The 25,486-nt window shown below is 39.1% G+C and overlaps 1 protein-coding gene across 2 annotated transcripts in view; it reads left to right on the plus strand.

Moving 5' to 3' along the window:
• Positions 1 to 25,486, plus strand: part of LOC107842646 (N-terminal acetyltransferase B complex auxiliary subunit NAA25) — a gene marked incomplete at its 5' end in the record, with an annotated part of 73,398 nt that overhangs the window by 9,857 nt on the left and 38,055 nt on the right. For both annotated transcript variants that reach the window (XR_007044882.1, XM_047396872.1), the window contains 2 exon segments: positions 186 to 316; positions 9,918 to 9,994. Coding sequence is in view for 1 of the 2 variants with exons in the window: in XM_047396872.1 (XP_047252828.1) it covers positions 186 to 316; positions 9,918 to 9,994 (208 nt within the window).

The raw sequence follows: 25,486 nt of genomic DNA on the forward strand, positions 1-25,486 counted from the left end.
AGAAACTTTGACATCTCAGATCATCTAATCATTCATGAACCTTTGTCCTTTCTTAGAAAGTTGACATCTATTGCAAAGCCTATTTTTGGTGCATAAGTTGCATTTTTTTTATCAAGCATGATTGTATCCTATGTCATGCATTAACCCCGATGTGATGCTGAGTATTTGTCATTTTTCTTTTCCAGAGCTGGAGACAATAGCTGTAAAGATGACACAAATGTATTGTGAAAATCTCCCACTATCAAAAGATTTGGATGCTCAAGAGAGTATGTATGGCGAAGATCTTCTGTCTATGGCATGTGACTTGTTGGTCCAGGTTCGTATTTTTTCATATGGTATTATAGTACGCTATTCTTTATGTATTATTTCAATCAGAATAATGTGATTTGAAAGCTTCAGGTCAAACTGCACCATAATCTGTCTAATATTTTCTATTTTGACAGGATGATCACTTAAATACTGTTCTAGTGATTAAAGATCAAATCCTGTTACCTGACATGTTTTCTTGGTTGGTAGCTTTGCACATGTTAGTATGTGTGACTATTTCATCTAACAGATTGAGCTGTTAGCGAGAAAAAACTTTTTATTTTCTCAATTATGTCTTGAACTTGTCCTCAATGTGCAGGCTTGATTCCTTTTATTAGCCAAGCACGTAGAAGTTGTATATGATAATGGTCACAATCTCATATAAAAGTTTAACCTGATCAAGAGTGCACATGTTTTGTTTTCTTTATTATGTCCTCAACAGTAAATTTAAGAACAATTTTTAAGAGGATACATAGTTTTTGAGTTGAAAAGTGTGACAGGTTCTTTTCTTATTCTTGAAGATATCAAAATATCTTCGATATATTATCTGAATTACAAGCCCAAAATAAGCTTGTCTAAAGTTTGTGTTTTGATGAGTTCATCTAGTTTCTTCTGCTTTCCTCTTAAGAGTTTTGATGGACGGTCTTCCATCAATATTTGACATTTTTCCATTTTCCTTTCACTTAATTATGAGCCATGTGTAGAAATATCTGGAGATGTAATGTGCACCAATATGTTTGTGAAAAATATAACAATAGAATATAATTGAATTGTTGTGTCCACGTTATTACTGTGAGACCCTATTTATAGACACCACATTCCAATCATTTTCCAAACAGGACACTACATTACAATCCTTTTTCAAATAGGGGTTTATATGCTATTCCTATTCCTACTCATATTTCAACAATGTTAAATTGCTTTAGTTTTGTATGCAAAACTTGGTTTATAGCCTATTTGACCAAACTTTCATTTTGGAAATTTAAGGTTTTCTTTTTACGGAAAACACTTTTTTTTTTCTTTTTAAATTGAAACTGATAAATTATATTCCTCAGCCTTAAGCATAGCATTTAGGGTATGCTGGCAACCTCCAAAAAAACTGATTTACAAGGGAAAATTAATTACAAAGCTCCTGTACTTCTTCTGTACATTGTTCTATACACCAGACATCAAAATGTAATACAGTTCAATCTGATCTCTTGTATGGAATTGGATCTACCTTCAAAATCCCATCATTTCTTTCCTGCCATATGGTCCACCAAATACAAGCTGGTACTGTTTTCCACCACTCTTTTTTGACTCTTGCTTCCATCCCTTCTGATCCAACAGTTCAGTAAATCTACAGTATTCTCTGTTATTGTCCATTCTTCCCTAGCCAAACAGATGAAAAGATCCCAAACTTGTGATGTTACTTACAGTGTAGGAACAAATGACCACTAGTTTCTAGTGCCTCCATACATAGAGGGAATCTAGATGCTTTCTCATGCGTAAGATATGCTTTCTTCAACACCAACCATGAAAGCATTTCTCCTTTGTTGGTGCTATGCTTTTCCAAATAGCTGTCCATGGACTCTTGGAACTTCCTTTAAGTTCAGATGAGACCCTCTTCTATACCCTGTTTACTGAGAATTTTCCATCTTCATTGAGTCTACATCTGATGGTTTCAGGATTAGCAGATATCCCAGTAGAAGTTTCCCACCCTTTCTAACAATGCAACCACTCTTTTCATTTCCCAATCATTCACTAATTAATCTCCTGAAAGCTGGATTCCAACCCCGTGATGACCAAATTCTTCTGTTGTAGTATGTGGAGAGAAAAGACTAGGGCAGGTCTTCTGCAAAGCGCCTTCTCCATTCCAGCTGTCATTCCAGAAGAGTATCTTTCTTCCACTGCCCACATAGTAACTTGTATTCGTCCTCAGGGGTGTCCATAAGGACCTGCTAGTTCTCCAAACTCCGACAAGTATTTGACTTCGTCAGTGCACCATTGTCCATTCTGCCCATACTTCTGTTGGATCCACATCCTTCCAATGAGCTTGACCCCCCTCATTATATCTTCTTAGCCATTTCATGAGTAAACTGCTACTTTGTAGTTTCAAGTTGCTAACCCCATACCTCCTAGTTCTTTTCTCTGTTGTGCTATTTCCTATTTTGCCCGATTGAGACCTTTGGCCTCTTTATTACCATGCCACAGAAAATTCCTTCTCAATCTGTCTAGAGTTTTGATTACCTTGCTTGACATGGAGAATAAGGACATCACATATGTGGGTAAAGGTATTTCGAGCTATACTATAGGCAACTTTTTCACTCTACATCCCAAAATGTTTGCCAAAACTCCATTAACCAGAACTAAGAACATGGTAGTTTTGATGCAGAAGTTTAATCCATTTCAGCTATCTGTTACCCAATCCCATTTATCTAAGAATACTAATGGATCGTTTGGTAGGATGCGTCAGAAAAAATAATGCATGCATTAGCTTTGTTGTAATTTTCTTGAATTTGAAAAACTCCAAAAAGCTATTTTCACAAATGAAACAAAAGAAGCCAGGAATACTTTGCAAGTCAGACATTGATAAAGCATATGATAATGCCAACAGGGAATATCTACTGAATATTCTGGGGAGGATGGCTTTTGGTCAGAATTGGATTCATTGGATCAAATACTATTTTTCAATGGGGAGCTTCTCAGTGCTTATCAGTGGGGGCACCAACAGGTTTCTTCAGAGCACAAAAGGGGACTTAGGCAAGGTTATCCTGTCAGGTTTCTTCAGAGCACAAAAGGGGACTTAGGCAAGGTTATCCTGTCACCGTTTCTGTTCTTACTAGCTACAGAAGGTCTCTCTAGTATGGTGAAAACAACAAATACAAATGGTTGACTAAGAGGTTTTGATGTGGCTAGAAAAGGAAGGGAAAATTCGGAGGTGACTCATCTCCAATATGCAAATGATACACTCATTTTGTGATGTAGTGGAAGAGCAACTCAAATTTCTGAGGGTCATTCTGGTTCTCTTTGAGGGATATCAAGACTTCACATTAGCCGGAGGAAGAACTTCCTATACCCCATCAATGAGATTGCAAATATGGAACAGTAAATATCAACGATTGCCCCACTAATTCAGAAGCAGAGAAAGTAGCTTTGGAGGAGAATTTTGATGAGCAGGAAGTCTAAAACTATCTCAAGTTGTGTGCAGTAGACAAAGCTCCAGGCCCTGATGGATACACAATGGGATTCTATCTAAAGTGTTTGGAGGTTTTGAAGTATGACTTTTTGGAGGATTTCCCCAATTCCCATGCTGAGGAGATGTTAGAAAAAAATTTCAATGTTAAGAAGAAAGGAGCTAAGGAACTAAATGATTTCAAACCAATAAGCCTTGTAGGCAATTTCTACAAACTGATCTCAAAGGTACTAACAGAAAGGTTGAAAAGAGTGGTGGATTCCTTAAAGTTACCTATTTCAAAAAAAAAAAAAGTGGTGGATTCCTTAGTGCACCCTCAACATATGGCTTTCATTAGAGGTAGACAGCTTGTGGATGTAGTGTTGATAGATAATGAGGCTGTAGATTCAAGAAACAAGTAAGGATAGCTGGGGATACTATGCTGACTTGACATTGAAAAAGTCTATGGTCGTGTCAATTGAGGTTTTATAATAATATTTCCAATGCAAATGGGCTTTGGTGATAAATGGATTACCAGGGTAAAGTTCTGTGCATATGTACTGTGAAATTCTCCATTCTTGTTAATGGAGGGGCCTTTCCCCGGACACCACGCATAGCGGTAGCTTTAGTGCACCGGATTGCCTTTTTTTTTGTTAATGGAGGTCCTGAAAGTTTCTTTGATGCTCACGGGGGGATCAGACAAGGTGATCCCCTGTCCGTTTTTCTCTTCATTTGGCTATGGAAGGGCTTAATTGCATGATTAAGGTGGCCAACAACGATGGATGAATTTACGGTTTTGACGTGGATAGAAACAACAACAGAAGTATGGAGATCTCCACTTTAAGCATGCATGATGACCACCTTAATTTGTAATGTAGAAGAAGAGCTACTGAAGTATTTGAGAGTGATTCGAATCCTGTTTGAACACCATCTTTGGTCTTCACATTAATTGGAGAAAGAGTCACATGGAGCAACTAGCCATAATACTAGGAGATGAAGTTGGTAACCTCCCACTATCTACTTGGATATGCCTTTGGGAGAAAAGTCAAAGTCCAACGGGATTGTGAAGAAGTTTGAGAACCAGTTATCTAGGAGGAAGTCTCAATATTTTTCCTTGGGAGACTAACCCTAATAAATGCAGTCTTAGATGTGATGTGAAACAAGAAAATAGAAGCAAGATAGGAATTAAAGATAGAAAATAAAGAAAAATAGACGTAATTAGATTCAAAAAATAGAGTTCATGTTTCCCTCTTTTGTCACTCACTCTCGTGTATCACTCTAAGGCTACCCTCAAATGAACTCAGCTCACTCTTGCTTGTTTACCACTCTTGAAGAACCCAAGGTTGAGAGTCAACACCGTTAGATAATTCACAAGTAGTACTACTTCTTCGGGATGGAATGGAGTTTATGTAATCCAGAACGGACAATTAAAACTAACAGACAAGTAAACAAATAAGCATACAATGAAATGAAAGAAAAAAAGCACGAAAAAATTTGGCACGAATAAATTAAACAGACACTAACTCGTTTAACATTAAGTATGAATTAATACTCAAAGCAAACTAGCTAGAATTAACAAGAAAAGAAGAAACAAGTTTGAAAGATTTGAACTATTTTATAATTCTAAAATTCAGCTTCTTCAATATCCAAGCAAATGAGCTCAAATTTGAGATATAACTTCCCCACAATTCTACCAAATTACCAATAACTTCTTACCAACAATTTCTTCAACCAAACACCAAAACCCGGTTTCAAGTTTCTTCTTCAACATGACTTTCACTTTTTTTTTTGCCATGTATTTTTTTTTATTTTCTTTTTTTCTTCAACTAGGAACAACAACATATAACTCAAGGAATAATATCAAACAACATTCAATCAAATTTGATTTCTCTTTTCTTTTTGAAAATATCAAAACCCCAAGACTTAGGTTTGTGAAAAACAAATCTAATCCAAGCTCTTGATACCAATTTGATGTGAAACAAGAAAATAGAAGCAAGATAGGAATTAAAGATAGAAAATAAAGAAAAATAGACATAGTTAGATTCAAACAATCAAAAGATGTAATGGTGAAACTAACCTAAACACTCCTTAATTGGGAACTAAAAGCACCTAATCTATTAGAATCCTTAAGAAGGTAGTAACCTTATTTGCAAATACTAGGACAATTGTTGAAAATCAACAAAGGGTTTTCAAGCTCTCAAAAGAGGCACAAATATTCAATATTCCAAAACTAGTGGTTCAACCCTAACACCTAACTATTTATACTAAGGGTTAAAAGAAGTAAGGAAAGACCAAAGTGCCCTTCATTTAAATTACAAGCTAATTTTAAATGGTAGATACACTTGATATATTAAATATCTTCAAGTCATCCATATCGGAGCCTTCCAAAGATTCCATCTCCATCCATAAAGCTTGATATGCTTGAAGGTCCTTAGCTTGACTTCTTGTGAAAGCGTCACTTTGATATACATCAAGATTTTCTACCAGCTTACATGCTATCACTCTTCCCTATCCTTCAGGTGTTATTCAGAGACTGGACAATACCAGAAGGTCCTTTCTATGGCTAGGGAACAAGGAAAAAAGAGCCTTCCATCTAGTCAAATGGAAGGACATTATAAGGAGTAAGAAACAAGGTGGGCTCGACATAAGGAATTTGAAACATCAGTGCAAAGCTCTGAAGATTAAGTGGCTATAGAGATAAGCACAGGGGCCTAAGTCTGTGTGATAGTATCATAAAAAGTAAATACGGGGAAGAAGAATGCTGGATATCGAAGGAGATTACAACTCCATAGAGTCGGTCTTTGGAGATCAATTAGCGCCTTTTGGTCCTTCCTAGAAAACACTCAAAATGTTACAGTGCACAATGGAGCCAAGACCAGCTTCCGGACAAATGGATAGGGACAAAGGCCTTCGCAAGATGTTTATCAAAAGAAAAAAAAAATGCCTTCGCAGGATTTGTTCCCTGATTTATCTGACCTGGCTCAGTTTCTGCATAACACAGTAGCTGAAATGCGGACACAACAAAATGATGGGATTTCAGATTCAAAAGAAGAATGAATGACTGGGAAATTCAAACAGCTAGAGAGATTTCAAGGGTTGCAATAAGGTGTAGATTGTTTGTGTAATGTACAGCCTAAAGGACTTTATAAAGTCAGCTCAGGGCACTAGTTGCTGAAGATGGAACCAAAAAATCGCATATTCAACTTGGATTCTAGATAAAGAGCCTGTCCTGACTCATGGAAGTTTGATTAAAAGGAAGATATCACTTTGCTTAAGATGCTTCTTATGTGGAAAGGAAGCTGAGACAGTAAATAATCTGTTTTTGCACTGCAACATCACATATTGAATGTAGAAGATTTTCATCAATCCCAGGGGTATAGCTTGGGTCCTCCCAGCTAAAATTTGTCAGCAATCTCTGTTGGCATTACCCAAGCTATACCCTGGGAATGATGAAAATTTTCTACAGTCATGCCAACACATATGATGTCTTTGTTCTCTATCCCAAAAGGAGTCATTAAAAGATTGGATAGAATTAGGAGGAACTTCTTATGGAAGGGGAACAAATAAATAAAAGGCTTCCACTTGGTAAAGTGGGAGGAACTGATATTAGATAAGAAGTATGGGGGACTTGTAATTTAGAATTTGAACAACAATTACTCACCGAGAATGAAATGGCTGTGGAAGTATTCAAATGAAAGCTATTTCTGTGGGGAAAATAATTGAAGCAAAATATGAGGAGGAAGATATATGGATGACCAAGGAAGTTACTTCTCCTTATGGAGTGAACTTATGGAGATCCATCAGTGTTCTGTGGAAAGAGTTTAAGGGCAATCCCAAGATTAAAGTGAACAATGCTCTTTCCAGACGCTCACAACCTAGTGTTGAACCAATGGAAAACTATAGAAGAATTTTTGACTGGTGAAGGGTGGAGCTTTACCTTCAGAAGACAACTCAACTCAATGACTGGGAAGTACTAAGAGTGGCTAAATTCTTTGGTACAATAGATCATTTTAGTGGGATTCAACATTCTGATGATGAGATAAGGTGGAAGGACAGTGATAGGCAGATTTAAGGTGAAGGCAATTGAATCTTCCCAATCATCAGCAAGACAAGTGGCATTGAAAACACATTTGGAAAACTAAAATATCTCACAAAGTTGCCTTCTTTGTATGGTTGCTAGCTAGGGAGGGCAGTTCTTACACAGGATAACATGATGAGGAGATGGATAACATTATGTCCTAGATGCTTCTTTTGTGGTTAAAAAGCAAAGACAGTTAATCACCTATTTATATACCATAGGATTAACTGACAGTTATGAAGATTCTTCTTAAATCTCAAAGGCATTTCATGGTCTATGCCTGGGAAGATCACAAAGGCACTATAAAGCTGGGAAGAAGTGGGTTTGCTGGCAAAAATAGAAGCAGATGGAGACTTCCTGCTTGCTTCTGGACAATTTGGAAGGAGAGAAATTCTAGATGTTTTGAGAATATAGAGAATAGTATCAGCAGATCAAGTTTGAATTGTATCTTGCCCCGCTGTTTTTGGTGTAATCAGATATACTCTGATGACCCTGTTTCTATTATTGATGTATTAGACTCATTATAGACATAGCATCATAGATTTTGGAGGTTCTGTTGTAAATATGATTTCAATACTCCCTAAGTAACTTATTATAGACATAGGATCATAGAATTTGGATGTTCTGTTTTAAATGTGATTTCTGTTAGAAAAATTAAGATTTATCTAGAAACTCCTAGTTAGTAGATATTTTGGAGTAGACAAGTCTTTTATTTAAAATGAGTGGTGGTTAGTTGGCCACATATGTACTTGGTATTGTGTGAGATATTTTGCTTGTTTTGTGGTTTGTATTCCTCACAGACACTATATGTATGTGTGTGTAGCCTATGGTTCAATACTCCCTAAGTACCGATCTGTTCCTATGAAATATATACAAAGTTACCAGTTTCCAAAAAAATAAAACACTCAAAAGCACTTGCAGAATTCAAGAAACAATTCCAATTTATATTCATGTCCAAACACATCTCCAATTTCAAAATATCATTTCATCTTTTCTCCAAATACTTCTTTTTTCAAATTTCACAATTTTTATGTCCGAATTCCCACTTAGTCTCGCTTAGTTTCTCCATAAAAGACTTTCTGCTATGGAATTATGCATTAATGCCTTCTCTACCAAAGCTTAAATGAGTGAAGTGTGGTTTCTTATGATGGATGTATGGAATTGAATCTAGCTATGGGTTCTTTTAGGAAGGAAGATGAAGTTGTAAATATGCACAGAATAACGTCTGTTTTTGGAGCTTTAAATTGCTGCTTGGGTTTTTATCTAAGATATGGATGTATGTTTGTGGGTGTTCTGTGGTTAAGAAGTTGGTGAAGGAGTGAGTTGATGAGGAGTAAACTGTTTATAGGTGAGGATGTAAAATTTGGAATGAGCTGTGTAAAAATGTATGTATATATATTTCGGCTGTGGGTTGTTAACAGGAGATGGGAAGATTGTGAGGAAAATGGGTTTTGTGAAGCTCCTGTAGGTAATTAGTCACGAGTTCTTTCTGTGGATGTATGAGATGGGTGGTTTGTTGGTGAAAAATGAAGAACAAAGAGAGGGCCTTCTTTTCTTGAAAAAGGGACGGGGAGGAAATTGCAGGAAGGAGAAGGGGAAAAAAAAGGAAAAAAGAGTGAAATTTTATCTTGTTTTCTATTAGTTCCTTGTTACCACATCCACTCCTTACAAGTGTAATTGGCACACTTTTGTCATATTATTTAAAGCTGTGAAACATAAGCATGACTAGTGGTAATTGGCGTTTATTATGCATTTTATTTGCCAAATAGAGGTGTTTAGTTGAGGAAAGTTCAAGTCCGAGGGCAGGTCTTGCAAAACCATGCAAGTTACTTTGATTTAAGTGCAACTTATGTTGATTAAATTTTTAAATGTGTTTGCAATTTTATTTTTAAATTTTAATTAAGTAAATGAAAAGCTTAATTCTTTCATAATAAATATCTAAAATAAGTTGTCTATTAAAATTATACTAATTGTAAAGCGAATATTTAGATGTTTTTTCTTAATTGACACTCAAAATCACTTTTTGAAAAGATTGGCTAAACAAAACCATCTCTCTAGTACTGACCGAAGCACTTTCCAAAATGGATTGTCTGAACATAAATTACTATCCTCCCCAAGAACAACTCTGAAAGTCCTTTCCCAAGAAGTGCGTTCCAAATTAAGCATATTTTGTGAGATTGGCGAAAATGTGCCTTTACTGTCTTTGATTCTATTTAGTGATTGCTCTCAGCAAGGTATGCCTTGATTATAGGTGATTTAGATTTTCATAATTTCCATTTTCCAATCCTGAGTAATATCTTACTTTCTATTGACATAACAAGGAGAAGTCTTGTTATTTTCTTGTGTAACTAATTGATCAATCTTCTTACCTGGCTGTAGCTCTTTTGGCGTACTAGGCACATCGGGTATCTGGTGGAATCAATTATGATATTGGAATTTGGTTTGACAGTACGAAGGTTAGAAACTTTAAATTCTTATATGGCTTCTAATTTAGCACATTCATGATTTGCTAACCCATCAGATTTATACCTTTCACGAATGTGCAAAAGAGCAAAGACATGTTAACTAATGGAAGGCTTACAAGAAATCTGCATAATATGGTGAACTTGACTAATGGATCCGGTTCTTGATTTTCATTCTAATTTTGAGGGTCATCTCTTGCACAACATGCACCTGTTGCCTCGCCAAGACTGTGTTTATTAGATCTGGGAGATTTGGTAATTGTGTTAAATGCACAGAGATAATGCTCTTAAATACGTGAGTTAGATAATGTTAGCCAGAGGCTAATTTGTTTCATTAACCTAAATTTGGCTTGCAGTGATCAGCAAGCCGGCGTATGTACCATAAAATTTGTTGATGTATTGAATCTGCAATATATATACACGTGCATGTACATGCGAGCAATTGATACTATAAGTAGATCATGATATCTAGTGAGGAACTTCGAGTTTATGCACATTTTTGCTGGTCTATAATATTCCCCATTAACAAGCAGATTGTCACTCTTTAATATTTACATATACAGTAGAATTGTTTAACTTCACGAGATGGGTGTGGATGGGTTGGGCTGTTTTGTATCTTCTTGTGATGTGAACAGTATCAAAGAGTGGGTTTCCTTGAGACCGGTCTCCATGCTACTTATGCTGGATGGCTGAGTTGTTCATGAAGTATGAATTTTAGGGAACTCGAGAAAGGGGAATTCATTAAAGGGCAAATGGTATAGTGAATATCATCCACCACCAAAAGTTGTGGTGGGATGGTAAGGATCTCTCCATCCTTAACCCGTAGCCGCCACAAAATGAGACTTCCTGACGAAAATCCCAATCGGTTAGGCCTCAAAGCGAGTACTGGATACCGAGTGAGAAATCATAAAAAAGGAAAAAAAATGTTAATAAAGGAAAGATAGAAATTTGGTGCTAAGGTGCTAATTTTCCTGAAGGCCCAAAACTAGGTCCTAACTTGAGTTTGGTCGAGAATTGGGAGAGAGGATCTGTTAGAACCAGAAATTTGTACAAATTTACTGATTCCTCTGTACAGCTATTTACAGTCTAGTCAAGATACCCTTGCTAGTTCTTAAAGTGTGCTTGGTTGGCAATCCAAATTCCTGTTTTTGACTAAGTAACTGACTTTGATTTTGAACTCACAACATTTTTTTCCTGGTGGGAAACAAGAATATTGTTTCTCGAGAGAGAACTGCAAAGGGCTGTATTCCATTCACTGAACTGCCCTTTTTCTGCATAAACTTTTTTTATCCTGGATCTGTTTTCTCTTCAGCAATTCAGATTCTTAGTATTATGTTTCGGGTGAATGTAGGTTCTTGGTCGAGTTCAGTCTGTTATTAACCTTTTCTTTAACTATTTAAGTGTTTAAAAGCACAATCCTTATAGAGCCCAATGTGAAATACTTACATTTTTCCATACAACTAAAACCAAAGTAAAAGTAGGCCTGTTTCCCAGTTCAAACGCCACCTTTACATTTGGTTCCTGGTTCCAAATAAAAGACAAGATATCTGTTTACATCAAGAACTTGCAGGATTGCAATATTTAACAAATGCCATGTACATCACGAATGTATTAAATGTTTGCATACCTGTTTTGCGGAAACAGTTTTTCCATATTTAAGGAACTAAACTGTTTGAACCTCAGCGAGCATTGTTCTTGCCTAAAGCTGCAAAAATAGAGAAAATAGATACATTTCAAAAGGAAAATAATTCTCCATCCCACTATATACTATGATATTTGAATGGTACTTTAAGATGTTAAATTTGACTTCAGATATAGTAGAAAATATAATAAAAGCAATGGTTGAAAAGTTAGTGTGATAGAGGAAACATCGTAACGAAGTTTAAAATTTGGATAGTTTAATGAACTAAATTGTTGAAAGTATTCGTAGTTGTGTGGAAATGGAATGGTATTGAACACTTTGGGACTCTCCAAAATGGAAAGAGTTTCATGTAATTGGAGTGGAGAGAGGGGAAATACTTTGCGAAAGATTTTTACCGTGTGATAGACTTGTGAGAATTAATGGAGAAAAAATATTATTGAAAAATTGTGTGTTTACATAATTACAGACCCTATTTATAGACACTACATTATAATCCTTGCTATTCCTACTCATATTCCAACACTTCCCCTCAAACTGGTGCATACAAGTCATATGTACCTAGCTTGTTACAAATGTAATTAATACGAGGACCGGTGAGAGACTTGGTGAAGATATCTGCAAGTTGATCACTCGACTTCACAAACTTAGTAACAATATCTCCTGAGAGTATTTTTTCTTTGACAAAGTGACAATCAATCTCTATGTGTTTAGTCCTCTCATGAAACACTGGATTTGATGCGATATGAAGGGCTGCTTAATTATCACACAAGTTCCATCTTATCGATTTTTGCAATTTTTAGTTCTTTCAACAGTTTTTTGATCCAAACTAGCTCACAAGATAGCCATTGCTCGATATTCTGCTTCTGCATTATATCGAGCAACCACACTCTATTTTTTACTTTTTCAAGACACCAAATTACCTCTTAGTAAAATACAATATCCGGATGTAGAGCGTCTATTAGAGGGTGATCCTGCCCAATCAGTATATGTATATCCATTGATATGCTCATGACCTCGATACTTGAAGAGTAGTCCTTTACCTGGAGCTGACTTTATATATCGCAGAATAAAGCGCATCCTAATGAATATCACAGGGGAAAGTCATAAATTGACATACAACACTCACATAAAAGTGTATGTCGGGTCTAGTCACTGCGAGATAATTCAGCTTTCCAACCAACCGCCTATACCTTTCAGGACTGAGTGGCTCCTCCTGTCCTGGCAGAAGTGTAGCATTTGGATCCATAGGAATGGGTCTACATCCCTTTATTTCTGTCTCCTCAAGAATGTGTAATGCGTACTTGCGTTGAGAAATAACAATACCTGATCTTGACTGAGCAACCTTAATACCTAGAAAATATTTCAGTCTGCAGAGGTCTTTAGCCTTGAAATGCTGAAAGAGATGTTGCTTCAACTTAGTGATGCTATCTTGATCATTGCCGGTGATAAAGATATCGTCAATATAAACCCCCAAATAAATACACAAATTTGGTTCAGAATGCTAATAGAACACTAAGTGATCAGCTCCGCTACGAATCATGCCAAACTGATGAATTACTGTGCTAAACTTTCCAAACTAGGCTTGACGAAACTGTTTCAGACCATAGAGTGGCCTGCGCAATCGACATACAAGGCTACTAGACTCCTCCTGAGCAACAAAATCAGGTGGTTACTCCATATAGACTTCTTCCTCAAGATCATCGTGCAGAAAGGCATTCTTAAAGTCTAATTGATAAAGAGGCCAATGACGAACAACAATAGATAAAAAAAGACGAATATAAGCTATTTTAGCCATGTGAGGGAAAGTGTCACTATAATCAAGCCCAAATATTTGTATATATCCTTTGGCAACAAGGCGAGCCTTAAGTTGATCAACCTAACCGTCTGGACCAACTTTGACGGTATAAACCCAACGACAACCAACAGTAGATTTACCTGCAGTAAGGGAAATAAACTCCCAAGTACTAATCTTATGCAAAACAGACATCTCTTCTATCATAGCTTGCTTCCATCTTGAATGAGAAAGTGCTTCATCTATAGTCTTAGGGATGGAAACAGAGGACAAAGATGATACAAAAGCATAATGGGGTGATGATAAACGATGATAACTTAAGAAAGTATTATGTGGATTAGCTTTACGAGTGGAACACATACCTTTTTGAAGTGCAATTGATTGGCTAAGAGGATACAAGTCTGCAGTAGGAGCAGTGTCCGACGCTTGACATGAATCATCTGGGACTAATGTTGGACGCGGACAACGATGATAAGTCAGAAGTGGTGCACTGCAGTTGGAGATGTAGAAGTGGTGGCACTGCAGCTGGAGATGTAGAAGTAATCATTGATTCCTCAAATGTTGGTACAGGTAAATCTGGAGATACGGGTAAGACCTCAGACATATTAACATGTTCAGAAGATGTATAGTAAGGTTGAAATTAAAAAAAAGTGGCATCGGCGGACATAAGGTAGCGACGAAGATCTGGTGAATAACAACGTTATCCTTTTTGAACTCGAGAGTAACCAAGAAACACACTTGAGAGCATGAAGGGCTAATTTATCTTTTTCCAGGGGCTAAGTTATGAACAAAGCATGTGCTCCCAAAGACGAGAGGGAGGATAGAGTAGAGAGGTGACTGTGGAAACAATATGGAATGGGAACCTGATTCTGAATAGAAGATGATGACATTTTATTAATTAGATAACAAGATGCAACGACTGCATTGCCCTAAAAATGCAGCGGTACATGGGATTCAATGAGAAGAGTGCGAGCAGTCTCAAGAAGATGCCTATTCTTCCTTTTTGCTATACTGTTCTTACGGACAAGACGTCTGGTGAATAATTCCTTGATGAGACATAAACTCCCGAAATTGAGAGGATAAGTATTCTAAGGCATTGTCACTATAAAAAGTACGAATAGAAACACCAAATTTAGTTTGTATTTAAGCACAAAAAATTTTGAATATAGAAAATATCTTAGAATGATCTTTCATTGAGAAAATCCAAGTACATCTTGAAAAATCATCAATGAAACTACCAAAATAACGAAAACCTAAGGGTGAACCGACTCTACTAGGACCCCAAACATTAGAATGAACTAATGAGAAAATAGACTTTAACGACTCTCAATACTACGTGAAAAAGTAGCATGATTGGTTTCCTATGTTGACGTGACTCACAATCTAATGTAGATAAACTAGGCACTTGGCACTATCTTTTGTAGCTTGGATGGACTCGGATGTCCCAAAAGTTTGTGGATTAGGTCTGGAGGGTTTGTAACGGAGCATGCTGTGAAGGAATTTTTAGAGGTAAGATGGTAAAGGCCTGTGATTCATGTCCTGTGCCAATTGTTTGTCCCGTACTGCGGTCTTCCATCAGAAAAGAATCATCAAAAAAGTTATTCTACAATGAAGGGCACGTGTCAAACGACTAATGCAAGAAAAACAATCAGGGACATAAAGAACAGAGTCTAGAGAGACAGATGATAGTGGTTTGGCTTGTTCAACTCCTTTTGTTTTTTTTTCGGATCCTATTGGCTAAGTAATAACAGGAAGAGATAGTGAATAAACAATATCATACAAAAGTGATTTGCTACCAGAAATATGATCAGAAACACCTGAGTCCAATACCCATGATCCAAGAGTACTAGACTGTCCAATACCCATGATCCAAGAGTACTAGACTGTGAAACACAAGCAAAAGGATTACCAGCAATGGAAGCATCAGGCTGGGCAACCGAGGCTACTTGTGGAGATGTCTGCTTATTTGCTCGATACTGAAGGAACTCATCATATTCTGTTTGGGCAATATGGGCATTATTGGATGGTCGATTAGGCTGTGGGCAATATGGGCATTATTGGATGGTCGATTAGGCTGTGGAAATATCTGCTTACTTGCTCGATTCCGAAGGAACTCATTATATTCCTTTAGAGCATTAGGATCATAACTGGTGGTGGACCATGCATACTATGACATATATCCTCAGTGTGTCCAATTTTATGTCAATAAGTACCACTTTGATTGAGATTTTTCAGAACGACCTCTTCACCGATTTTCCTTAGGCTGATATGTTCGTTTTTCTATGGTTTGAGATGCAAGAATAGAGGAGTCAATAGTGGGTGATGAAATTACTTTGTGACTGAGAGGCGTGACAAGACGAAGGAGACGAGGGAATAACTCATCAATTGTAGGAACCGTAGGACTAGCTAAAATCTGATCACGTACAACATCATGGTCAGTAGAAAGTCCAACAAGTGTAAGAACTAAAAACAACATCTGTTTGTGCTCTTGTTGTTTTTCACATCCGCAGTGACGAACATCAATGTATCAAATTCTTCCATGACTGCTTGTGCTTGTCCCAAGTAAGTAGACATATCAGATTCTTGTTTCTTCAAGTTGGTCATTTGAGATATCACATCATAAAAACGACATATATCATTAGTTATACACTAGCCTTTTCCCAAACTAAATAACACGTCTAGAATGGACGAAACAAGGGCATCAACTTGGAATCAATAGATTGCCATAACAGACTACATAATTAAGCGTCAACTTTCTCCCATTGTTCTTTAGCTTTCGCATCTTCCGCGCTAGATTTTGCCATTTCCTCTACCTCACTAGCCTTGTTCTTCAAGTGGTCTTGAACACCTTGACCTTTGCACCACGACTCAATCGAAGAAACTAGGCTAAATAATTTGAACTTCCCATTAAAGGTTCGAAAGTGATCATAGGACTTGAACTTCCAATTCAAGTATTTTTGGAGCCAAAAATATCATGCCTAAAAGTCATTTTGGGAATTTGACTTGAAAACACCAAGAAACAGAATTTGAATGTTTGAAAATTCCCCGGAAAAAATATGAAGTCGCCGAATTTAGGTTTCGGCGATCGGAATCTTAAACGACTTGGCGGAATCTGGAAAGGAGTAACTGGTCGGAGTCGAAATAGATCAGCGACCCCAACAAAAAAAGAGCAACTTAAAAATTCGATCGGAAATGGGCTCACGCGCCGACGCGGGACATAGATCTTACTGGAATTACAGAAATCTGGCGGCACATAGGGTGCGTGGCTGGTAATTTTCCACCGGTTTTGGTCGGTTTTTTGTCGCTTGAGTTTTCTGATCCTTTTGGTGGTGTTGTATTTTTCACACAACCCACAAAATAAAAAATTTCATAAATTAGTCACCGGAATAGACACATGGTGACTGAGTTCTCTTTTTTGAAATTTCTCACCAACACTCTAATACCATGTGAGAATTTATGGAGAAAAAATGTGTGTGTGCATAATTACATCCAGACCCTATTTATAGACACTATATTATAATCCTTTTTTAAGTAGGATTTTATATACTATACCTACTCCTGCTTATATTCTTACATGACTTATATGGAAGTCCTCGAAGACTTGAACAGTTGATCTTAGGGGAGGTTATTCCTCATCAAAAGATGATTTTAAGGGATGTATTTATTTGGATAAGGTAACCATTTGTATTAATAAAGAAAACTCAGCTTCCAGAAAGATATTGATTTGTCTAACTTGCAGACATTCAAAAGTATAAGGGATGTCGTATCCAAAACTTACAAGCTTATACATTGCTGATTAAATCTGCTATTTTTCTATTTTCCCCACAAGTTTTGTTTACACCATAAGAAGAATAAAATCTGAATTTATCCTAATCTTCTGGATGGTATTGCTTGTATTTTCAAAATGTCTTAAATTCTTCTCTTTCCGCACTACCCACCGAATGCAAGCAGGAATTATCTATCTGCCACCGGTCCTCTTCACTATTTCTCCTCCCCACAATCTTCCAAATGCTCATAAGCTCTGGCGTAGAGCTAGGCATGACCCATTTTAACTACTTTATTCAAAAGAACATACAAAAACAACATATACATTTTACTCACACATAGTGGGGTCTGGGGAGGATAGAATATACGCAATCCGTACCACTACCTCAGAGGTGAGGAAAGAGGCTGTTTTCGATAAACCCCCGGCTCGAGACAAAACAACATAGAAAAAGAGAATATAAAAACAAGAAGCAAAAGGTAGTAACTAAACAACGGGCAAGAACACAACAACAGACAGAAGCAGAAACAGATTGAACACAATAACAGACAGTAGTAGAAACAAGATTATCACCAAATTATACCACCAAAATCTATCCGAAACCACAAAAAACACCCAAAAACTCCAAGAGAAGACACTACCCATGAAACGCTACAACCACTAGCTCCCATCATACTAACCTTCTACCCTAATACACTTCCTTCACACCTTTCTATCTAGAGTGATGTCCTTGGTAAGCTGTAACTGCTCCATGTCATGTCTAAGCACCTCCTTCTAATATTTCATCAGTCTATCTCTATCTCACCTTAATCCTCCATTCATAGCCAACCTCTCGTACCTCTTCACTAGGGCATCCGTGCCCCTCCTCATCACATGTTCGAACCATCTTAACCTCGCTTCACGCATCTTGTCTTCTGTTGAAGTCACTCCCACTTTCTCACGTGTAACCCCATTTCTGATCCTATCCATCCTAGTAAAGCCACACATTCATTACAACATTAGTAAAGCCACACATTCATTACAACATCCTCGTCATCACCACATTCATCTTTTGAATGTGAGAGTTCTTAACTGGCCAACACTCCGACCCATACAACATAGATGGTATAGCCACTGCTCTATATAACTTGCCTTTAAGTCGAGGAGACACCTTCTTATCACATTTAACTTTGGATGCGAGCCTCAATTTCACCTCCCCTGAACCAATACGATGAGTGATATCCTGGCCAATCTCACCATTTTCCTGCATCATAAACCACTTGAAGCTGTTTATCTGCAGAATGGCCTGGTTATCAAGCTCTACTACCATATCCGTTTCTCGTGTCCCGTTACTGAACTTACACTCCAAATATTTTTTCTTGGTCCTGCTTAACCTAAATTCTTTAGACTCTAGGGTTTGCCTCCAAAACTCCAACTTAGCATTAACTTCTCTGTGGGTCTCGTCAATCAAAACTACGTCATCCGCAAATAACCTACACCAGGGTACCTCACATTGAACTTGCTGCGTCAAAACATCCATCACCAAGGCAAATAAAAATGGGCTTAGGGACAATCCTTAGTGCAGCCCCATCAATACAGGAAAGTGCTCTTAATATCCTCACACAATTCTTACACGAGTCTTAGCTCCATTGTACATGTCCTTCATTGACCTAGTGTAGACAGGAACACCTCTAGCCTCCAAGCACCTACGTAGAACCTCCCCTGAGACTGTCATATGTCTTCTCTAGATCGATGAAGACAATGTGTAAGTCCTTTCTCTCTCTCTCTACTGCTCCACAAGTCCCCTAACGAGCTGAATGACCTTCGTAGTCAAGCATCTTAGCATGAACTCGAACTGATTCTTAGAAATAGTCACGATCTTCCTCAACTCCAACTCCACCACCTTTTCCCAAACCTTTTTAGTGTGACTCAACAACTTGATACCCCTATAGTTGCAATTTTTAATGTTACCCTTGTTCGTACTCCATCTCCAAGCTTCGGCCTCTTTGACGTCCTGAAATACAAAGAACATGTGCTACAAATCTGTAGTTGTGTTGCACTGTTGTAGTGTGGAAAAGATGCTCATTATTTTCACCATCTTAACTACATAATAGACATCTTGAACAAATATGAAGACCTCTTCATGTAATGTATCTTGAGTTAGACATGCTTTCCTTACCACCAACCAAACAAAACATGATACCTTTACTGGATCTTTAGCTTTCCAAATGAGCTTCAAAGGCCAGAATGTGTTCTGGCGTCTTCTGCGATTCAAATTGCTGTAGACTTGATCGGATATTTTTCTTTGCTATCCAACCTCCATTAAAGTTGATCTAAGTTCTCAGTAGTACCACTAGAAGTATGTCGAAGTTGAAGAATTGAGATAAGATTCTCAATTGGTGTAAGTCATCGACAGACACCCTAAATTTACTCAGAGATTTCACTTTTAACACCTCAACTCGCCCTTGTACCTGTTAAACACCTCTACCCCCTCTGAATTTGAACCACTTAAACATTTTTTTTGACAATCAGCTAAAAATATAAAACGGGTGCGATACACTCGCGGTGACATGACAATTTGACGAATTAAGTAGTGACACATGTCGTGTGGGTCCAAAAAATTATTTTAAAATGTATTACATAGCAACATAATTTTTTTTTTTTAAATTTTAAAAAATGCTAAGCCTTGGTCTTCTTCAGCCATCGTCTTCTTCACCTCAAACTACTACTTATAAGTTCAAAAAAATTAAAAAAAGAAAAAAGAAAAACCAACCCCACCCCAATCCCCTCACTGTCCGACGGCCTTCTTTATCTTCTTCTCCGTTCTTGCTTCATCTTCTTCCCCATTTTAAATCTCCTCCCATTTTTATAATTTTTTCTCTTCTTTTTGAATTTGTTTTGTAATTTATTTTGAATTTGATATATGCTTTGATTTGGTTGAAGATACGGAGAAGGAAGAAAAAGGTATGGTGGTAGGGAACTACTAGAGCCGCTGCATCCAACAATTCAACCGTCGAGTTGTTATATTTGTTTCCTAATTCTGAGGTGCTTTTTTAAGGTTCAAATTCTTTAACAATTTTAAAGAAAATAACTTCAAATTCGTATCAATCGTGTGGGAAAAAATGGTGTTCCATCGGAACTTCTTATTGACTGGAATTTTTTTGACCTAATTTGATCAATCTGTTTAATGAACCCTTCGACAACCTTAATGGAAATCGTTGCCAGTCAATTATTATTATTTTTTATTGATGAACTTTCTTTAATTGGTACTTTTCCGGTGAAAATAACGACATGAGATTTCAGTTTTTGAGTTTTTACGTTAAGGAAGCGAGGAATTGGGGAGGATAATGAGAAGATTTTAATATTTTAAATATATTTTCATGTTTGGCTTCATTATTTTGTTAACATGTCATTTTTTAATTGGCCTTGTAAATAATTTTTTTTTGCTTCACGCGCGTCTGAGATATGTATTACACTTATGGGCATCCCAAGTTCAACCAGGACCGGGGACCGCCCCCTGTTACGCAACCCAACCGCCTATATCCAGCCTCAGATGGGCTGAATTTCGAACATATAACAAGATAGCGTTATTGTTTTCATCAAGACTCTGGGATAGGGTCACCACCGTGACTGTCCCCAACTGAGTCTAGTCGTACCCCACCAACTGACCAACCGTACCAAACCAAACCATAGACCATAACCCAAAGGGAATACCAAAGCAACAACAACAACAACAAATCCAGTGTATTCCCACATAGTGAGGTCTGGGGAGGGTAAGATGTACGCAGTCCATACCTCTAAAGAAGTAGAAAGGCTGTTTTCGATAGACCCCCGGCTCGAGATACGGAATACTAACAAATTCATAGTAAAGCATGGAACAAGATGGCATAACATAAATACGACACCCACAAGTAATAGAAAACAGAGAAAAGTAAACAGATTCGTAATAAAGCATGAAACAAGGTATCATAATAAGAATAATACCCCCACCAAGTAATTCCCTACATTAGCAACCCAAATTGACCCTAGCCTTCTGCCTTAATTCGCGTCCTCCAGATCTTCTTATCTAGGGTCATGTCCTCAGTGAGCTGTAACTGTTCCATGTCTCGCCTAATCACCTCTCCCCAATGCTTTTTCGGCCTACCCCTACCCCGCCTAAAACCATCCAAAGTTAGCCTGTCACACCTACGAACCGGGGCGTCCATGTCCCTCCTCATTACGTGTCTGAACCATCTCAATCGGACTTCCCGCATCTTATTCTCCACTGGAGTCACACCAACCTTCTTCCTGATAGTCTCATTCCGAACTCTATTCCCCCTGGTCAGCCCACACATCAACGCAACATCCGCATTTCCGCCACCTTCACTTTTTGAATGTGGGAGTTCTTATCTGGCCAACACTCCGCTCCATAAAACATGGCCGGACGGACTGCCACCCTGTAGAATCTGCCTTTAAGCTTGGGCGGCACCTTCTTATCACACAACACCCCCGAAGCGAGCTTCCACCTCATCCATCCCGCCCCAATACGGTGCGAGACATCCTCGTCAATCTCATCGTTATCCTGAATCACGGACCCGAGATACTTGAAACTATCCCTCTTACATACCACCTGTGATTCCAACTTCACTACCACCTCATTCTCCAGCCTCACGTCAGTAAACTTGCATTCCAAATACTGTCTTGCTCCTACTCAACCTGAACCCTTTAGACCCAAGAGTTTGTCTCCACACCTCTAATTTATCATTCACACCCCCCGCGCGTATCATCAATCAAAACTACATCATCTGCAAAAAGTATACACCAAGGTACCTCTCCTTGAATACGCCGCGTCAACACATCCATCACCAAAGCAAACAAAAAGGGACTAAGAGTAGATCCCTGATACAATCCTGTCAAGACAGTGAAATGCTCTGAGTCTCCTCCCGCCGTCCTCACCTGAGTTTTAGCTCCATCATACATGTCTTTAATTGCTCTGATATATTATATGCCACTGGGACTCCACTCACCTCCAAACATCTCCAAAGCACCTCCTGGGGACTTTGTCGTATGCCTTCTCCAAGTCGATAAACACCATGTGCAGGTCCTTCTTCCTTTCCCTATACTGTTCCACCAGCCTCCGTACCAGGTGAATTGCCTCCGTCGTCGAGCGGCCAGGCATAAATCCAAACTGGTTCTCCGAAATAGACACTATCCGTCTCAGCCTCACCTCGGCCACTCTCTCCCAAATCTTCATAGAGTGACTCAATAACTTAATACCTCAATAGTTATTGCAACTCTGAATGTCACCCTTGTTCTTATAAAGAGGGATCATAGTACTCCACCTCCAAGCCCCGGGTGTTTTCGCCGTCTTGAAAATTTCGTTAAACAATCCAGTCAACCACCTTAAACAAGCCTCGCCAGAAAACTTTCAAAAATCCACCGATATCTCATCAGGCCCTTCGCATCCTGCCCCTTCGCATCCTGCCCCTTCGCATCCTGCGAACAGCCTGTCTAACCTTCTCTACCTTAAAACGTCTACAATAACTAAAATCCCGACACTCCTCTGAGTGCTCCAGCTCCCCTAACACAATAGCTCTATCCCCTTCGTCATTCAAGAGCCTATGAAAATACAACTGCCATCTATTCTTAATGTGGCCGTCCTCCACCAACACCGTACCGTCCTCCCCCTTAATGCACTTCACCTGGTTGAGGTCACGATCCTTCCTCTCCCTAGCCTTAACGAGTCTAAACAACTTTTTTTTCCCTCCTTTCTCCTGTAACCCCGCATACAAGCTCTCAAAAGCTGCCGTCTTAGCCGCCGTAACTGCTAACTTAGCCTCCTTCCTAGCTAACTTGTACTCTTTACTATTTACCCGCTTCTCTTCTTCATCCTTACTCTCAACCAACTTAGCATACGCCCCTTTCTTGGTCTCCACTTTCTTCTTAACCTCTTCATTCCACCACCAATCCCCCCGATGATGCCCGGCTCGGCCCCTAGAAACACCCAACACCTCACTAGCATTCTCCCTGATGTGCCTAGCCACCCTATCCCACATACTATCCACGTCCCCCTACACTCCCACACCCCCATTCCCGCCAACTTCTCCCTTATCTCCCACGCATTCACTGGTGTCAAGCTGTCCCACTTAATTCTAGGTCTACACTCCTCACCCCTTCTCTTCCTATCCTTCTTTATACTCAAATCCATAACCAAGAGCCTATGCTGGGTCGAAAGATTCTCACTCGGGATGACCTTACAGTCCTTGACACAATATCCTATCCCCTTTCCTAAGCAACAAAAAGTCAATCTGGGTCTTGGCTATCACGCTTCGGAAGGTGATCAGGTGATCGTCCTTTTTCAGGAAGCCCGAGTTCACCACCAGCCCAAAGGACCTCGCAAAATTCAATAGAGTAGCCCCCTCTTCATTTCTTTCTCCAAAACCAAAACCACCATGCACATCACCAAAGCCTCCGGGTAATGCCCCGATGTGCCCATTGAAATCTCCTGCTACAACAATCTTCTCCGAGCTAGGCACGCCTCTCACCACCTCATCCAAAGCCTCCAAAAACCGTATCTTCTCCTCCCCATCCAAGCACACTTGCGGCGCATAAGCACTACACACGTTCAGGGTAAACCCCTCAATGACCAACTTAATAGTCATCAAGCGATATCTTTACCTCTACTACCTGACTTCTAAGCTCTTCATCTACTAAGATGCCAACTCCATTCCTACGCCTCTCGCTCCCAGAGTACCAAAGCTTGTAACTATCCACATCCCTAGCCTTAGACCCTACCCACTTGGTCTCTTGAACACACGCAATATTAATCCTCCTCTTTCTAAGAATCTTCACAAGCTCTATGGACTTACCCTGAAGAGTCCTTATATTTCAAGACCCAACCCTCAGCCTACCATCCCTATCCACACGTCTTCCTCTACCGTTTCTGAGGCCAAACCTTGGCCTCCTTCCCACCCCTGCCCTTTCCTCTTCCCCCGCCCCCCCAACAGCCCCCCGCCCCAACCCCCCAACCATCAACGCCCACGACCCCATCCAACCATCAACGCCCACAGCCACTACTATAAGAAAATGTAAGAAAATATAAACAATGGTAGTAACAAAGCAACAGCAAGAAATACAAGGCTCACACAAATTAGAAGAAATAATCAAGAAACAAAATTAAACTTAAATAGGATGAAAAAATAAAAACCAAGGTAAGGACAAAACTAACAGTAGGAAAAATAGAGCACACTAATGGCCTGGCACCAAGGACAGCCAAACTAATAATAAGGAGCGGTGCAAGTCACGAATATACTATCGCAGACACGCAAGTCAAGATACAGGAGATAGTACGATAAATAATATGAAGCAACATAAGAGGTGACAGTAATATAGCAACAACAGGAAAAGGAAGGTACAAGTAACGTAGATGGAATAATCGCGGAAAAAGTCTACCCCACAAATTAATACTAAGTCAAGCGGTGTACTAATCCGGAACACAACTCAACAACAATCTCCAAACAAAGTAGCCAGACACTACTACCCACACAAGCAACAGGAAGGATGCAAAAAAATGAAACAGAAGCCGTAACAAGAGACAGGGACACGACAGCAAAATAATATACAGGAAATAAAAAACTGACTGAAGTGGCTAAATGCCTAAAAGTGTAGATGTCACCGGTACGCCTGCTAGCTGTTGGTTCCGTCAATTTGATGTCAAAAATCGTTGCCGGAGTAAGGTCGCTGGTAAAAGGACTGCTGGTACGTTTCTGGAATGTCGCAAGAGTCACAGGAGTAACTCCGGAGAGCCTTCTGCAATCTTGCTGGGATCTGGACGTCTTCTGACCCGAACCACCTGTTTGACCTACCTATTTTGCCGCAGGTGAAACCCCTCACTGTTGCTGGCGTCGAGTCGGCGGGAATCGTAGTTCTACCGGCGACTGGAGCGACAGAACCAGAAGGGAATTTAGGGGGGGAAGGAGGGGGGCGAGTACAAAGAGGAATTGGGGGTGAGGAAGATCTGGGGTGGGAGAGAGGTTCAACCTTACCTTTTCCGGCTCAATCGACGCCGTCACCGGCGTCAGAAGCTGCCGGTCAGTCGGGGTGGAGCGTAAAGGTGAGCCCAATGATGTAAGTGGATGGAACAACCAACAATATCGTCCAAATGATGTCAGCCCACCGGCTTATTCCAATGCCAAGGCCGATACCAATATCGATCCCGCCCATACCAACCCCTAGAAGTACCACAAAGCCTCTATCCAAAAGAGTAAACAAATCCGGTTGGGACATGCCCCAACCATGGCCAAAACCAATATCCAAAATAAAAGAAAAAAG

This window comes from Capsicum annuum, chromosome 9, assembly GCF_002878395.1.
Source record: "Capsicum annuum cultivar UCD-10X-F1 chromosome 9, UCD10Xv1.1, whole genome shotgun sequence".
NCBI lineage: Eukaryota > Viridiplantae > Streptophyta > Magnoliopsida > Solanales > Solanaceae > Capsicum > Capsicum annuum.